We start from the raw sequence: 17,801 nt of genomic DNA on the forward strand, positions 1-17,801 counted from the left end.
TTTAGAAACAGGGTCTCCTAAGCCAACACGGCTGGCTTCGAACCTGCGCGATCCTCCTGTCTCCGCCTCCCAAGCGCGGGGATTACAAGCGTGCGCCACCACGGCAGGGCACTTTCTGAAAGGGAAGAAATGCCAGTCTCTCCCAGAAACACCCTTACATACATCCCAGAAATAATGCATTACTGCTATCGGGGTATCCCTTCATCCAGTCAAGTTAATGCCTAAAATTAACCATTGCAGCCAAAAGAGAACATAAGGCAGCTTATGTAGCATTGAAATGAGCAAGTAGCTGGCATTCGGCCAAGCTTATTAAGAGTGATATAGTCAGGGAATTACAGGGAATGAGATAAATAAGGTCCTGTGGGGGAAGGTAGGAGTAGGTGTAAAATAAGAGTGCAAGTACACAGTCCCTTATCTGAGACTTCTAGGGCTAACCTTTTGTGTGTGTGTGTGAATTCAAAATTTTTAGGATTTTAGAAAGTTAATTTCTTACCTAATGTTGTATATTCTCTAATATCCTACATAAATATTCTGTAGTAATATGTTTGAATATTCATAGTAAATGATAACATAAACCACTCCATAAAATTCCAGGTGAGGTCAAGTTTTGCTGACAAATGAAGTAAGATTTATGGAAAATCTGAAATCAAATGAAGAGCCACTGTGGAGAAAAAGAGAAGGGAGCTTTGATCTGGAATTTTATGGATTACTGCATTAGTGTGGGGTCACTTTTCATCCTGAAAGGGACATAGGTACAGTGAACTGAGAGAGCTGACCCCTCTTGGGACCTGGGACTCCTACACATAGGGCATGAAAAGCCCATCAGTGAGTGTGAGGCCAGGAGAGTCCTCTCTCTCCAAAGCTCCAGTGCTCCTGAGGGCGGCTGGGGCCGAGGTCCAGGCTCCCAGGCCCATCTGCCACGGGAAGCTCAGTGGCCAGGATGAGCCTTCCTGCTTGGTAACTAATCTGCCTCCCACTGAAAAGACCCACCACAAGCACTATCACAATCACAAAGCCGGCCAAATCATCAGGAGGTACATCTCCATTTGGCCAATTACATATTCCCCTCAAATGAGAGAATATATTAAATAGTAGATGCAGAAAAGCTCTGCATTCTCAACAATATTTCTGAAAGTATTCTCCTTATGCCCCTTAGGCCCTAGGAGCTGCAGTAGAAACACACTGAATATTTTTTAAATGTTATCATCTATGAAGACAGGATGAAAACTGTACAGTGAAAACTAAGCAGCTAATTGTGGAATTAATAATAATGAGAGCTGCACAATGGTGTGAGTACACCGAATGATAATGGATTGTATGTTTTAAAAGAGTAAATTTTAGGGTGTGTAGACTATCAGTCTTAAAAAATAGCTAAAAGAAACAAATATATTCCGTGAAATGACTTTAAGTTTTACTCCACTCTTATAACCACATCTTGAACCTTATCACCCGTTGAGTCTCAAGTGCAGATTTCCTAAACTAACAGGCCTCCCACAGACACTCCTGTTATCTTGACAGCCTTCTCTCCACCGCCCTCAGGCTATATCTGCTCAAAAGTCATCTTGGTTTTCAATTGATATGATAATGAATTACCACAAATTTAGTAGTTTAGAACAACACATATGTATTGTAATTCTGGAAGGCAAAAGTCTGAAAAGTGTTTTACTGGCTAAAGTCAAGATGTCAGCAGACAACTTCAATCAATAGCCTCTGTCTCTGACCCTCCTGCCACTCTTTTAGGACCCTGGTGATTACATCCAGCCCCTCCAGTTGATCCAGGATAACCTCCCCATCTTAAGGCATGGTGACATCCACCAGTAATCCCAGTACTTGGGTGGCTGAGAAAGGAAGATCACAGATTGGCGAACAGCTTCAGTAAGTAAGATTCATCAAATTAGAGAGATTCTACTTCAAAATAAAAATAAAATAGGGCTGGGGTGTAGCTTGGGAATAGAATACCCCTGGGTGTTCAAACCCCAGTACCACCACCACCACCACCACCACCAAAAAAAAAAAAAAAAAAAAAAAAGCAGGGCATGGTGGCGCACGCTTGTAATCCCCGCACTTGGGAGGCTGAGACAGGAGGATCACACAGGTTTGAAGCCAGCCTCAGCTACTTAGTGAGGCTCTCAGCAACTTAGTGAGACCCTGTTCCAAATACAGTATAAAATAGGTCTGGGGATATAGCCTGGAGGTAGAAATCCCCTGGGTTCCACCCCCAGTACCACCACAAAAAAAAAAAAAAAAAAAAAAAAATCCTTAAGGGTTCTGCGGATTAAGCTGTGGGCACCACTGGGAGCCATTATTCAGTCTTCTACGGACATCCACTTCTCCTAGAGGTCCCTCTCTTTTCTCCAATTCCATTCAGTACCCTGGACATCAACTACCTTCCTTATCCAACCTACAAAACGGGTTGACATAAACGATTCTCTTTCCATCATCTTTCACAAAACCCACCTGGAACTCCTCCCACACCACACCAGGAAAAATTCTAATATCTGCACTCACTGCTCTTAAATGAGAAATTTGATCCTTCTAGACATAATCTTCTCTTCCCTGTGAGACTTCTGCACGTGTGTGTGATGTTATATTTCTTTCTAAACGGGTCTCTGTAAATTGCTAAGGTTCTCATTACGTTGCTGAAACTGGCCTCAAACCTGCATCTCCCTGTCTCAGCCTCCCAAGTACTGGGATTACAGGTGTGCACGAACACATCCTGCTTGTTAGTGTTTTTAAATGCCATAAAATTTTTAACGGGGCATTTACGTAAGTGTTTAATATTTTTAAAAAGTTTAAGTGACATGAGTTATACAAACTTATGGAGTATAGTGTGATTTTTATTTATTTATTTTGGTGGTACTGGGGTTCCTGGAAACCTTTCTACCTCCGGGCTACACTCCCACACCTATTTTATATTTTTATTTGGAAACAGGGTCTCTTAAGCCAGCGCAGCTGGCTTCCGAACCTTTGCGATCCTCCTGTCTCCGCCCTCCTGTCTCCTCCTTCCAAGCGCGGGGATTACAAGCGTGCGCCACCAGGCCCAGCTCTTATAGTGTGATATTTTAATACGTGCATAATGGTTGCAGCAGAGTAACTGTCATTCCTACCATTCAAACAGTCTACATCTCTGCTCTTCCCATTGACTCCCTTTAGTTCTTCCATCTCTTCAATTAGATCCCTGTCTTTAGCAGTTAGTCATTTTCTTCCATCAGAAAGAGAAAGTAAGGACTTACTGTTCTGGATGAGGCAGATTTCTTCTCCCCAAGTATAACTAAGCATCTTGGTGACAGCAAGTAACCTGACTCAAGGTGACACCTTCTGCTCTATCCCCAACACTGTTTTGGAGAAGAGCAAGTGGGAAATCCAGATTTTACCTCCCCGGGCTGATGCAAAGGCCACCAGAGGTCCTGAGTAGCATTTTCCTCCCTGACAGCATGATGACTCTGGAGACTGCATGGATTTCCCAAGCAAGGCCAGAAGCTCAAGCTCCCAACTAGAGAATGGAAGGCAGTCTTAGAGAGGGAGGAGCTGGAGAAAGGGATTTTTTTAAACCTGCAAAGAAACTCCATGAGCAACCCACATGTGAAACTGACTACCTTAACTCATCAAAGGTTGGAGCACTGAGCTGAAGAGTGGAGTTGCATGTCAGTTTTCAGAGTGGCCTCCAGGTAGCACAGAATGCAGTAGCACACATCAGTGTAAGTCTCTGAAAACTAAATTGTTTACCAGTAATGATGTCGTCCCCATTTATTTTTGTTTTCTGCAGTACTGGGGATTGAACCTAGGGGTTTTCTATCGCTGAGTTATACCCCAGCACTTTTTATTTTCTGTTTCGAAACAGTGTTTCACTAAATGCTGAGGCTGGCCTTGAACCTGCTACCTTCCTGTTTCAGCCTTGCAAGTACTGGGGAAACAGACATGTACCACCATGCCTGGCATCTCCCACATTTTAATCTACAGTGCTAAGCTTTCATTCCAATTTCTTCTGTTTGGGTCAGATTGAGGATCCTTTATTTCTTCACTCATAGAGAAAGCTGAGTGATTCAAACGTTACAGAACCTCTCTAAGTCTTAGTCTCACTTCATACAAGAGGGCAATTACACTTATTTTTCCGATTTATTGAAGAGGTTAAATAAGATAAATACCTCTAAGCGGCCTGCAAGGCTGAGTATACATAAAAGGTACTTAATATATTAATACTGGCTGCTTTTGACAACATTCTATTTTCTCACGGGCACCTGTACCTTCTACAGACAGAGCACTGGATGTCTTGAGTCATCAGCTCACTTGCTACTAGAGAAATCAGGCGTCCTCAGAGGCCAGAAACCGTTTCTCCCACTGGTCATTGCTATATATCCCTATGACCTGCTGGGTGAGAGGACGGCTGCACATCTGAATTCTCAAAAAGACTTTGTAGTCAATTGGGTCTTGCAAAGACCCAATTGCTTTATGTAATGAGAATGCCTCAGGATCTCTGGTTAGCTCATGTCTACTGGGCTGATTTATATCTGAAATGAAGTTATCTCATTTCAGATCCCTTTTACTTAAAGGCAAAAATAAAGCACAATGTTATCTTAGAGCAGATACTACTCCAGTGATTATTCTTAAGACCTGCAGGGCAACCCGGTAACATGTAAGAATGGCCTTGTTTCACATCAGATGGGTACAGAGAGAAGGGGCAGACCCATTCACTCCTACAGAGCTTTGTACTCTGAGTCTTCACATTTTTATATCTTATAACCCAGTGACAATTTATAATATATTCTGAAGAGCTATGTGATACTTCAGTGGGTATCTCTTCACAATTTCTCTCTCATTGAGCTAAAAAAGTCACTTAATGAAAGCAAACTTATAATGATTATTATTTTTCTCATTTCAAACACACATAAAGGATTCAAGTATTGTGAAATATGTCAACTAGTTTTTTACTAATACTTTAACCTCCAGAGAAAGGGCTTGCAATCAGTATGACATCAAAACTGTCAGAGCTAAGCAAAAATTTTTAAATGCTGGAAGGACTTTAAGTTATTTCATGCTACACATACAGGCTAAAAACGCAGTTAGTGTAATGCAAAGAAATTAAAATTACAATTGAGGTCTCATACATTAAGTGAAAAAGCTTTAATGGTCTGTCTGGCCATGGAGCTAATAACTACTTTATGCAGAGTGCAGTGAAATAAAGGTGCCTTTCTCAATGGCCAGAGAGTATTTGTGGCCAGGCCTATTTTGCTAAGGCCTTATACAGCTGTACTTGGTTATAGGAACATTAGTTAGTGAGACCACAAAGAACAGCTGTATTTGAGATCACAGAGGGATCTGCACATTTTCTCCCCGTGGCAGCCAATCAGAAATCTTGCTGACAGGCAAACTTGTACAGAACGAATGATCCTATTTAGATTAATTCCTCTTAATGCCTTATACAGGCCTACTTTCCTGGCCCATCGTGGAAAGAGCAGGTCAGCTCCATTTAAAACCCAGAGATAGAAAATTCAGTCTTGATGACTTGATAAAATATATGACTACACCAGCAGAGAATGTGGAATTTCTGAAAATAAAGCTGGTGGCTCTACCCCAGCTCAGAGGTCGGCCATGAGGCACTGTGGAAAACGAGCGCTCGGCCAGCACCGTCGAGGGACCTGAATTTTGGCTGTGGCTGTCATTACTGGTTTGGTGCTTCGGTCTGTAGCCAGTAACAGGATACACTGCACCTTTTGCCATGAACTCTGAAACACTCTGCCAGTCCCTGTTCTGGCTATCGCTCATGAGATGTTAACCAGCACCCCACAGAGGATGGAGACATGCTTACTCAGCTGGGCTCACTCACTCTTCTGCCTCTTGGTGAGATGAACATGCTTGGGCCAGCCCCTTGGGTATACTAGGCCAACAGCCAGCACATGGCGCACATGTGCAAGCCAGCCAAGCCAAGGTCAGCAGAACTGCCCAGCCGAGCCCAGTCCAGATTGCCCATTTTGAAGACATGTGGGCAAAATAAATGCTTCTTGCATCAGGTCTTTGGGTCTTGCCTTCCTTGGCTTTGTGGCATAACTGCGACTCTACTTAACTGGAGCCCACGAGGAAGACTGTGCCCTGGGCCTCCGTTTCCATGCCGGTCCTCTACTCCTCTTTTCTAAAATGAGGGAGGGCCTGGAGGACTGCTGCAGTGTCTCTACTGATAACTGGGACCAGGAGCCTTGGGTGAAAAGCACTCTCAGTGAAGAGTCTGAGGTTATTTGAGGTGTAGAAGAGGAGTAGGGGACACACTTTAGCACCGTGCAGTGATGTAGTCATAAATGTACCCATAGTTAAAGATGTGTGAAACGTGACAGAGGATAGTCTGAAAAACCCGAGCCACAGTGTGTTTTGATGGCTAGCTCCCCGAGAAAAGATGATTTCCTATTGGTTTAACCCAGACAAATATGCAAGTCAGAAGATGGGATAGGAGAAAATGGAAATCTTTATTTTTAAACACTAGTACATTTTCAGGCTGTTTTAAAAAGGAAAAATCATGTTACATTAGTTCAAAACTCTGCATCAAGCATATTTATTTAAACTCTAATTTTATAAACACATAATGAAAGAAACATATCTTTTATAAATATCTACTCAGAATAGGTATTATGAAAAAAAGTGTTTAAAAATAACAGCCCCAGATCTCCCTCTTTAAATATATAAAATTCCCACAGAATTCATATGAATTCTTCCTCAAGAGCCAAAATGTTAATTTCACAAAGGCCAACTTAGGTCTCATCAGACACAATCAAAAGTAATAGGAATATAAAAAAATGTAAAAGTTCTGTACAAGGGAATACAGATAGCACACGGGTAAATCTCATTACCATACATGCCATTTGTGTTTTATAAATGTTTTATAAAAACTGTCATTTAAAATGAATAAGTGAGAGTCCTTCCCTGACTGTGGAAAATATATAAGTTATCACCCTCCACCCGGGGAATGCGGCTCCCATGTGCTGCGGTTGGGGGAGACACTTCCATGTTTCCTGATGGATGGCCTGAGCCACAGGTGCCCACCACCTCTCTGGCAGTGGCTTTCTAGTGGGTCATTCACTTTTGTTTCCTTTCACTTAGAAAAATTCTTTGGGATCATAGAAGACAATTGCTCATAAGTGAAAGCGAGACAAGGGATGACTTCTGCTTGTAGATCCTACTAATTATATGTATATTTTGCATGTTTGTGACCAAACTCTGGAAGCCTGATCAGAGATACACCCCATCACCTACCCCAGTGAAACACATGGCCCAGCTCCTAGGCAGTGCCTTCACCTTTCTTCTCCTGGCCCATGCTGCTCCACTGCCTGAGCAGTGGACAGGGACTATTGCCTCTTCTGACACTTCTTCTGGAAAGAACTTTTCAAGAAAGTACGATACACAGGGTCATCCACATACTCATTCTTGAATCTGGAGCTCAGCACTCTTTGTCTCTTCCTCTCTCCTTGGATTATGTCTGCTCCATAAAATGTGTCTTCAAATCGCATGTCAGAGGCTGTGGACTGAAAGTAGCCAACATTATTTTTCAGAACGGTGTGCATTCCACTGGACAGAGATCTGACTTTATCAGCAGGGGATATGGGACAGAGAAACAGGGTTCTGTTTGAGGCAGAAGGGCCACACCCACTGGTTTGGATTCTCATCATCATCATATCAGTCTAGTGGGGACAGATGACTCCATCTAGCCCCGCTTTCTGTGAGAGCTCCAACATACCCCCCCCACCTCCCACCCACAGGGACCTTCCACAACAAAAGCAAGATTGGTCTTCTCATTTTGAGTCTCCCTTACTATTTCCTCTCTAACTCCTACCCAACCAAGTTTTGGCACTCTAAGTGCCATCTCTAAGTCATTCTTATTTCTATTTACCTTTGTGTCTCTGCCCCCACCACTTCCCTGAAACTGCTCTGGTGAAAGTCCTAGTTGCTAATTCTTAAAACACTTTTCTATCTTAAATATATGCGACCACTCTGTCACCTAAGCCTCCTTGAGCTCTCCTCTGTCTTTCTGTGAGCCCGTCCATCTATCCTCTCCTCCTTCTCCTCTGGCAGCTCAGCTGTGATGTCCAGGGTTTCTTTCCCCAACTCTCTGCTCAACTCTGATGCTGATGGGGTTCTGCACGTAGCCTTCTCCTCTCCAGGATGCTTCCACGCCCGCCTGTGGCCCAGTGCATTACTGCACACATGCTCAGCTCTCCCACTCTATTCGCATCTGCACTCAGGCCTGCCTGTCCACCTGCCCAGCAGGCACCTCGGAATGCCTGTCTCAGAGACACATGAATCAACCGACTTGTGCTGAGGTGGACTCAAAGGTGTCCTTCTCCACCAGAAAGGTCCTCCTCCTTGCTGTATTCCATAGATGACACACTATCCTCATCCACCCAGTACACTGGTCAGAAACCTAAAAGCCACCGTGGATGTCTCCTTGTCCCTATTCTGTGCACTCGCCATATTCCCTGAAGCTCTCCTGACCCCACAGTCCAGGCCCTCACATTCCAGTCCCAACTACTGCAACAAATGCCGCAGCCCCATCTGTCTCCCTCAGAACCACTGAAAGGAAGCTGGTTAAATGACTAGACATGGCTGTGTCCCCACTTAGGAACCTTCCATAGCCCTACAGCTTCAGGATGATGTACACATCGCCTTGGCTGGACCTACAGGACCTGGCATAATTCGTGCCCGTACTCCAAAAGCACTGAATTGTTCGTATTCCTGGTCTCACTTCACTGGCTCAGCCTGACACATCTCTGTCTTGGATTCTCTCCTTCCTCTCCATGGAAGACACTCTATCTTCTCAGATAAGAAGATAAGCTTGAGGGTCCTATGACCTCCATACACAGTAGAATGAGGGTGGTAGCAGAGATAAGGGACAGGTAATTTTCTTACCCTGAGGGGTTGGTTCTTTGAAGGTGATGGATATTTGGAACTGTGAAACACATTTTGTACATTCCAAACACTAGAAAACATGCCCAGCACTCAGTTGCTACTTGGTAAGTGCTGAGTGAGGGTGTATAGGCTTTTTCTGCAACACTTAGTTAAAGCCCAAATCTACAGGAAACCACCACTTTGGCTAATTTCTACGTAAAAGTTATTTCCAACCAGTTTTCAGTAAGGCAGATGCATAATGCATCTCACTGCATCACTGAGACCATCTCCCCTGGTTGGAGATAAAATCAAGTCTGGCTTTTAGGATCTAAAAACATGGTCCATCACAAAGAAGAGAAAGATAGGGAGTAGATACTAAGAAGCCTTAAAACCAAAACTGGGCTGAGGTGTGGAGCTGTGCATGTTCTCTGCCATCTCGTAAGACAGTTATCCAGGGCAATAGGCTACCTGGGTTCCCTGCATGACCCAGTGTTATCGGGGGAGAAAACCAGGAGACTATAGGTTTGTTAGGTCCCCTCTGCCATTAGGAGAAAACATTGTTTCATTCAATCTTGGCAAAGTACTTCCTCTAGTAATCTTTCACTTTTGTAAGTGCTAAAAAGTTATCAAAAGAGAAAATAAAACATATCTGCGAGTGTTGCCACTGTGCAGAAACAGCAAAAACCAGCCTCTCAAACACAACAAAAAGCCAATCTACCAGCAGTGCTAGTTAATTATGCGCTGTTGCATGGTTATCCTGGGAGACAATAAAAGGTAATGGGGCCGTTTCCAAAGTGAGTGGAAAAGAACCCAGTACCATCACAAGGTGGACTGCTGACTCTTGAAAATTTTCACCCCCACAAGCGTGAGTCCAGGTGAGCCAGTCATTAAAACATGAAGGCCTCCAGATGAGGTCGGCTAACCCACCTCCTTAAAAAAGGGAAAAGATTTCAATAACCATAAAATATTGTCCATCAATGAGCTTCCAATTAGGTTTGTTTGGCCAACTGGAAAAAACAGCAGTCTTGGGCAGATGACCCAAGAGCCGGGGGGGTTACCCACCCACCTGAAGGAGAGGCAGGTTAGCCGTAGAGGGCGCATCTATTTGTCTCTGATCCGATAACAACAGAAGTAGAAATGGGGTGTAGTGAGCATGGCCCTTTGCTCCTGAGGACAATTCCTGCCAGGCTCAGCTGTGTGGCAAAACAGCCTGTATTCACGGTGTGTGTATATAACTTACGTATTTTCATTGACTTAACCAAATAATACTATCTGAGAATTAAGCAAAATGGACTTTAGGAAACGAAGGAGTTGTGTTCAGATAAAAACTATATGAGAAGGCATCGTGGAATGGAAGCCAAGTCTATTGTGGAACAAAGAGATGGTGATTAGAGTCGAAAGCAGAGAGCGTTGTTCTGATGCGATTAAGAAATAGTATGTGAACTCTACGAAGTTCAGCAGGTGGTGCTCAGCCACACATGGGCTAGAGAAGCCACAGACCTAAGGCCGTCCATCAGCCACGCATGGGCTAGAGAAGCCACAGACCTAAGGCCCGTCCAGAAGGCTCCCGACCTCTAATCTCTAAGGGTGGGGAAAGCACGTGAGGATAGGGAGGGCAGAGGCAGCCCATGGAAAACAGGAGTACAGAGTGAGAGGCAGCTGTCTCTGGTATCTTCAAAGGCTTTCCTCAAGAGATTTAAAGATCTTAGAACACGGGTGAGTTATCTAGGTATTTTTAAGGACTGTGTTAAGATTTAACTGGTGTCTTTTAAAAAAGGTGTATTTAAGCCAGGCGTGGTGGCACATGCTTGTAACAGGGTCACAGGTTCTCAGCCAGCCTCAGCTACTTTGTGATGTCCTCCACAACTTAGTGAGACCCTATTTCAAAATAAAGAATAAAAAAAATGAGGCTGGGAGTGTAGCTCAGAGGTAGAATGCCTCTGAGTTCAATCCCAAGTACTGCAGAAAGAAAGAAAGAAAGAAAGAAAGAAAGAAAGAAAGAAAGAAAGAAAGAAAGAAAGAAAGGCAAAGCAAAGCAAGCGGGCACATTTTTTTCTCTTTCCTTGAAGTTATAATGTGGTGGTAAATCTGTCCATAGGTGCATGGCTCTCCTGCACACCACATTTCTCCCTGGGTAGGTAATGGTACTGTTACTATTACTCTTCTCTGGACCATTTCACTTTGAGGGGCCTTTCTCTTGAGGACACAGCTGAGGGGGAAAATCAGCTAATGACCGATGCAGTTACTCTGCTGTGAGGATTCCAGCTGATCGGAAAAGGAAATGATTATACACTTGTACGCTGAGGAAACCTGTGGTTTTTCCAAAATAAGCAAATAATCAAAAGTATATCATAAACAATACTGAAATCCAAGAATATCATTTATTCAGGAAAAAATGTTCATTGTAGTCAGAAAAATCCCATTCATTTAAATTTCCCACTTAAAGGTTTATCATTTCACAGATGCCACAGATGTGATTCTAAACAAGCTAAACAAACTTCATTCCAGGATCCACTAAATATTTTATGACACAATAATATGAAACCTAAGTTTTAGTGAATTATGTTTTTTAACAATTTCAGTTCAGAATATTTATCCATGTTTATTTGTACTTTAATGGCATAGAGTGGGTGTAAAATTGGTATTTTCTTTTTTTTTTTAACACTCCTTTAGTATTCCTACAACTAGTATTCAGGTTTGCTTACCCCTCTTATGAAAGTGAGAGCTTAACTGAATGATGAACTTACAGAAACATTAGTGGTCTACTGGTACAGAGCTTACTTGATACATAATAAGGCTGCTGAAGAGAATTTACTTATGCTGAGTCCCCTTTAAGCTTCTGCTGAACACTTCCTTTTAGTGTCGCTGCAGCTAACGAGATAGCAAATGCCTTGATGGTATCTTTTTATATCCTGAGGCTTTGCACAAAGGATATATTCAATAATTTTTTGTGCACCAATAAATGGTAACACAAAGTACTATCACTTGACTTCATTAAAAGAAAAACCATGTGCACTAGGTTTCCTAATTTTGGCCAAATCTGAGTTTTGCCATAGTAGGTTTCAAAATAAGGGAAAGTTGTTTTGGCTTTCTTCAAATTTAAACCAAAAGTCTAAAATCTTTCCTGCTGGGCCAGGGAAACACAGAGGAGGACAAAGATTTCACTGGCAGGTCCCCAAGTGGGATCTGCTAGCACTTACGAAACGAGCCTTCACTCTTTTGGGCAATTCTTCATCTAAGGTGTAGATGTCCTCTCTCTTCATTGCTATCTGGGATCCATCTTCAAATTCAACCTAATAAATGTAAGACATTATGAATATGTATTAAAAGTAGACAAGCACCGACCATTCTCAAGTGTTCCAATGAGCTACGTGACAAAAAGGAAAAAAAAAAAAAAAAAAGCTAAGTGTGGTGGTGCATGTCTGTGATCCCAGTACTTGGAAGGCCAAGACAGGAGGACCGCAGGTTCAAGGCCATCAGCCTCAGCAACGTAGCAAGTTGCTGAGCCTCTTGACTCAGCAGTGAGTCTCTGTTTCAAAATAATTTTTAAAAGAGATGGGGCTATAGCTCAGAGGTAGAATAACCCTGGGATCAAAATCCACAATACCAAAATCAAAGGAAAAAAGCCTCAAGAAGAACTAATATGGAATCAGCCAACATCTGGGGAAGTAGGAATAAGACTTCCACCCTTCTCAAACTAAGAACAAAATACATTTTAAAACAACCCAACATTCTTGAACACAAGGCTTAGAATATGAGATAAGAAAATTACATTCCCCAAAGCAAAAAAGAAAAGTAGGGGTTGATTTCTCAGAACATGAGACAGTGGCAAATTCAGCTCGAAGACTCCATTGTTAGTACTGTGTCTAAGGGGCTCCAAGAACCTATCAGGGAGAGATGCTCTTCATTGTAAAAGGAAAGATCATATGTTTACATTTGTATCATAATCTATGCAGATAAAACAACCCCTCAAGTTCATACAGAGCTTTAACATTCAAAATTCAATTTTGTCAAATCCAAATAGGCCAGGAAATTCCCAGCTTCATACCTTCAAAGCATGTAAACCTCATCAATGTACGAGATTACATAATCATAAAAACATTCAAAACATTTTTTTCCATGATAACCAATGGCAGCAAACAACTTCATAAGGAGTTTTTCAACACTTCATAAGATTTTGTCAGAGAAAGGTACGAGAGACTGGCCACGCAGAAGCTTGGAGTTCAGGTTTCCTGCAACATGAGCTCTTCCAGGAGAAAACAAACAGTAGAAGCAGGTGGAACACCTACTGTATTCTAATTCTAAACCACTTCAGATTATTTCAGAAGTCCCGACTGTCTTAACACTTCACTTCTAAGAAATGAAAATACTCTGGTAAGGTACTTGTAGTCAAAAGCCAAGTTAAGCAGTACAGCTGTGCTGAGTTAATAAATAAGAAATTGTTGAAGGCTGCAAAAATAAACTCTATAGATGAATTATGTAATTAAACTCCTTTTTTCATTTTTCTTTTTTAATTAAACTTTGTGTTATCCATGTAGTGTGAAACTTGACTCAGCTGGACAGCAGGGTAGAAGTAGGTCTCTGTCAAAACACAACTCTTGCTGTCACTTTCCGGAAAGCTGAGGAGGGGAATGGTGTTTTTGCTGGCCTTGTTTCAGCAGAAGGGATTTTTTTCAATATTTAATTAAGCCAAGGTGTCATCTCATTTATACTATCTGATAGCATAGCTAGAATTACCTGTACCTACTTTCTTTTGTTTTAAATGATTTGAAAACTCTAAGAGAAAAAGGCAATTACAAAACCAAAGGAGAGTATGGAATGCTAGGAATAGGGTGGCCAAGCATCCAAGTTTGCCTGGGAGTCTCCCAGAATGCAGGGCTTTGCTATTAAAACCAGGGATGGTCCTTGGTAGGCAGGGACTGTTTTATACTCTAGTTGGGGCATAGCTGAGAGTAAGTTTTGACCTTTTTCTTAACTAGCTGTGTGCTCATGTATTAAAAATGTTCTTTTATTAAAAATACTAATATTTTGTTCTCTTAGCCTCTCTTCTCTCATTAGTAAAATAGAAGTCAATAACATCTATTTTTCTGGACTACTGTGACAGTAAAAAATGCATAGAGTTGGGATATTTAGCACTCTGCACTAGCTATTTAAATTATATCTATTTTTATAAATGTCTTTGCTTATTCAATGGTGAAGTTGAATAATTAGACACAGAACAAAAAAAATGATCTCAAAAGGCCACTTGGCTTAATGAGAAATTTTAAAATACTTGTGCTTGAGAGACAATTTTAATATTAGTCTTAACTTTTTCATTGAGTCTATAAATATGCCCATAGTTTTATGGTGATAAGGCTATCATAAATTCAACTGAAGTTAACATACTGATTACTAATTAGCCTGAATTTCAACATGTTCTCATTATGTGATGCTTTTCATGTAATTTGCTATATGTAAGAAGTTTCAATTTTGCATTTTTTGTTTAATTTAATGTAATTAATTTCTTTTGAATGATATAGCAATGCTTCTTTTCAGGCCAATATTATCCACCTGTCTTGTGGTTTTTACCTAATCCTGGACAATATGATGGAAAGTAGCTCTAGCCCTATCCTTTTATAAATAAATTTCTAATAAATAATCTTAATATGCAACTCATACTCTTACCAATACTAATATACAAAGGGCAAAATGGCTTATACACAAACACACACACACACACACACACACACAATTTATGCAAGAGTCTTTCCCTTGGGATTTTCTAGAACCATGAAAAATGATCTCTCCTAAGTTTTTCAAAATATTCTGAACAACTTTAATTATATTGCGCCACAGTTTCTGATGTGGTGTCTTGCAATGCACTCTTCCATTTAAGCCCTTGCCCCTTATCAGACTTGGAACAATTTCTCTGCTGAAACTGGCAATCTTATCATTCTCAAGCTGTTCTTCAACTTAACAGGCCTGAATCTTCTTCCAAAATTTTCTCCTTCTACTTTAATTTTTCTATTTCTGCCCTACCATTTATCCTGGAATGTGGATTTCTGCCACAGTGTTGATGAAAATAATTTGATGTGTTGGTTCTAATAAATATGTCTCTTTTAAAGCCTATTTATTTATTTATTTATTTATTGCAATACTGGGGATGGAACGCAGGGACACTGTACCTCTGAGCTACACCCCCAACCCTAATTTTTACTCTTTTTATTTTTGAAATAGGGTCTCACTGAGTTGAGAAGGGGCTCGCTAAGTAGCTGAGGCTGTCCACGAACTGTGATCCTCTGGTCTCTGCCTACTGAATGCTGGGATTACAAGCGTGCTCCACCAGACCCGGCTTTCTTTTAAAGCCTTTTTGAAGGAATAGAAATGCACATGTGCTATCCATACTGTTCCCTGTCCCCCAGGCTTAACTCATCCTTATTTTTGGTAGAAAGAAAATAATTTTATTTTAATTGCATACACTTTAATGTTACACAGAGATCCCTAGAGAAAAGAATGTCCACTTGATAGCTATACTTCTTAAACAGGATTTCTTTACTTGGGTGGATGATAACAAGCACATCTTAGGACATTACCTAGCTGACCTGTGCCAATTCAGCACTGGTTTAGGTTTGGCTGAGATGCACAGGGAGTTATCTCTCTCTGACAAAAGTCATCAATTCGGGGACTGCTGGCTGATGAGCAGCCATCATTGTCCCAGCCCAAGGTAAGCTGGACCAGCCAATTAGTCGTATGTACAATGAAAACACAAGAAGCTGATATAGTTGCTTATCCTTTGGGGGGAAGGGGGTACTGGGGATTAAACCCAAGGACATTATACTTCTGAGCTATAACCCCAGCCCTTTATTATTTTGAAATAGGGTCTTATAAAGTCTCACTAAGTTGCTGAGGCGTGCCTCAAACATATGATCTTCCAGACTCAGTCCCCCAAGCAGTGAAATTACAGGAATGAACCACCATGTTTGGCTTCTAATTGCTTAGTTTTTTGGCTCAACTATACTCCTAAAAAACCATTCACCGCCGGGCGTGGTGGTGCACACTTGTAATCCCTGCGCTTGGGAGGCTGAGACGGGAGGATCTCGCAGGTTTGAAGCCAGCCTCAGCTGGCTTAAGAGACCCTGTCTCCAAATAAAATATAAAATAGGTCTGGAAGTGTAGCCCGGAGGTAGAAGGCCCCTGGGTTCCATCCCCAGTACCAAGAACAAAAAACAAACAAACAACAAAAAAAAAAACCCATTCACCAAATATTGGAATTTCCCTGTGTCCAACTGGATGTACAAGCTCTAGAACTTAAACCTGGACTTCTCACATAAAATAAGAGGTACTCCAAATTCATGTGGCTTCTTGATCATGTGGCTTCTTGATTGATTCATGTAGTTTATGGAGCACTGAAGAGAGGGCTGCACCTACCTGGTACATGTAGGCAACATTGGATCCAAGGTATTTTGCCCCATAGAGTTTGCCGTCTGGCCACTTGACTTGGACGACTTCTCCCTCTGCAGGAGGGCCTAGCTTCAAGCAGTCGCGGCTCTGTGGAATAAAAAGACAGGCTTTTCAAGGGAAATGCCTAAGTAATTGCATTTAGAACTTAGCGAATGATGAACTCCTGGCAATTAAAAGGAGTTATTGCCTCTGTGTTTTATGGATTATGATCTTGCATGAGTGTTCAGGGGAAGAGATATGAGCCAAAGGAATACTTAAAGATTCAGCCTACATCATAAAGTTGCAAAGGAACCACCATAATCCAGGCAGGAAAAAATAGCAGCATTTACATTTGCTATTTGACAAAGAATTGTTCAGGGGGTAGCTACAATATGCATAGAAGATGCTTTAGCAAAGGAACAGACCAGCTAATGACTTATAACAACTGACATTTATATAGCATTCTGTAGTTAACAAAATGCTTTAGTATACAACTCAACTGATAATTCTAATCATCCTCTGAAGTTGATTATTAATTGTCCCCATTTTACAAGCAGGGCAACTGAGCCTCCAAGGAGGATACCTTTAGTTGGCAGGATCTTTGGAGGAATGAAGCGGCCTCTTGAGAGTAAGAGCTGAGGGCATTCGGGTGAGGGAGATGCAAGGTGAGAGCAGAGCGAGGGCTTGCCAAGGTGGCAGGGGAAGGAGAGCGGGCTGTGTCCTGCCTAGACCACCTCCTAAGAATCCTGCTCCTTCCCAAAAAGAAATGCTTCTGCCTGCAACTCCCTTATAGGACCGGCCCACTCGCTTCAACAGGTAATCACGTGGCACTGTAACTGAGCCCAGAGGTTTCACTTTAGGTCTTTAGGTCCATGCTGCTGATTCCAAGGTAATTCAGGGCAAACTCTCCAGGAAGTTCATTCCAAAAGGTGTTTGGAGGGAAGCAGGGTGAATGGATAAAATATTTTCAGTTAAATTTATGTGTATAAGGTCTGGGGATGCAGCTCAGTTATAGAGCACTTGCCTGGCATGTGTGAGGCCCTGGGTATGATCCCTGGCACCGCAAGAAAAGGGTATGTATTCAGTATGACATAATAAACTTTTAATACAAAGGAATTAAATACTTTGGCAATTTTTTTGCACATTTAGCAATTCAAGACTTGCTAACATTGGCATTTTACTGATGAGGGCACTCTGACTGAATGTACACTTGACCAGTCAAGCTATAACTGCAGGCCAGGCATGTTCTGTGGTTTAAAGGAGAAATTCACAGAGGAAATATTTAGTTCTTCATGACTAGAAACTCACCACATATTTCTTTTTCTTAATAATAGGAAGCTTGCTTTATAAAGGAGTGACCATCTTATTGTTGAGTTAGGACACTACATGAAAGGCCCAGGCGTTCATTTTTCTAACTGCAGACTATGCTTCCCTTTAGAGCTGTGTGTGTGTGGGGGGGGGGGGGGCGCTTGTATGCTCAGAGGCGCTATAGAACCTACAGCCTGCCAAGAACT

The 17,801-nt window shown here is 41.9% G+C and overlaps 1 protein-coding gene across 2 annotated transcripts in view; it reads right to left on the reverse strand.

The window, feature by feature from the left end:
* Nucleotides 1–7,331: 7,331 nt before the first annotated feature.
* The window catches only part of KDM4C (lysine demethylase 4C), a gene marked incomplete at both ends in the record, with an annotated part of 355,445 nt that continues 344,975 nt past the window's right edge, over nt 7,332–17,801 (reverse strand). Inside the window, 3 exons of one of the 2 annotated variants that reach the window (XM_080708835.1) lie at nt 7,332–7,508; nt 12,069–12,161; nt 16,276–16,395. In XM_080708835.1, the coding sequence (XP_080564961.1) occupies nt 7,332–7,508; nt 12,069–12,161; nt 16,276–16,395 (390 nt within the window). The remainder of the gene's footprint in view (nt 7,509–12,068; nt 12,162–16,275; nt 16,396–17,801) is intronic. The other variant, XM_080708836.1, reaches the window with a different exon arrangement.

This window comes from Muscardinus avellanarius (genome assembly GCF_963383645.1).
Source record: "Muscardinus avellanarius genome assembly, chromosome: 13".
In the NCBI taxonomy this organism is placed as follows: domain Eukaryota; kingdom Metazoa; phylum Chordata; class Mammalia; order Rodentia; family Gliridae; genus Muscardinus; species Muscardinus avellanarius.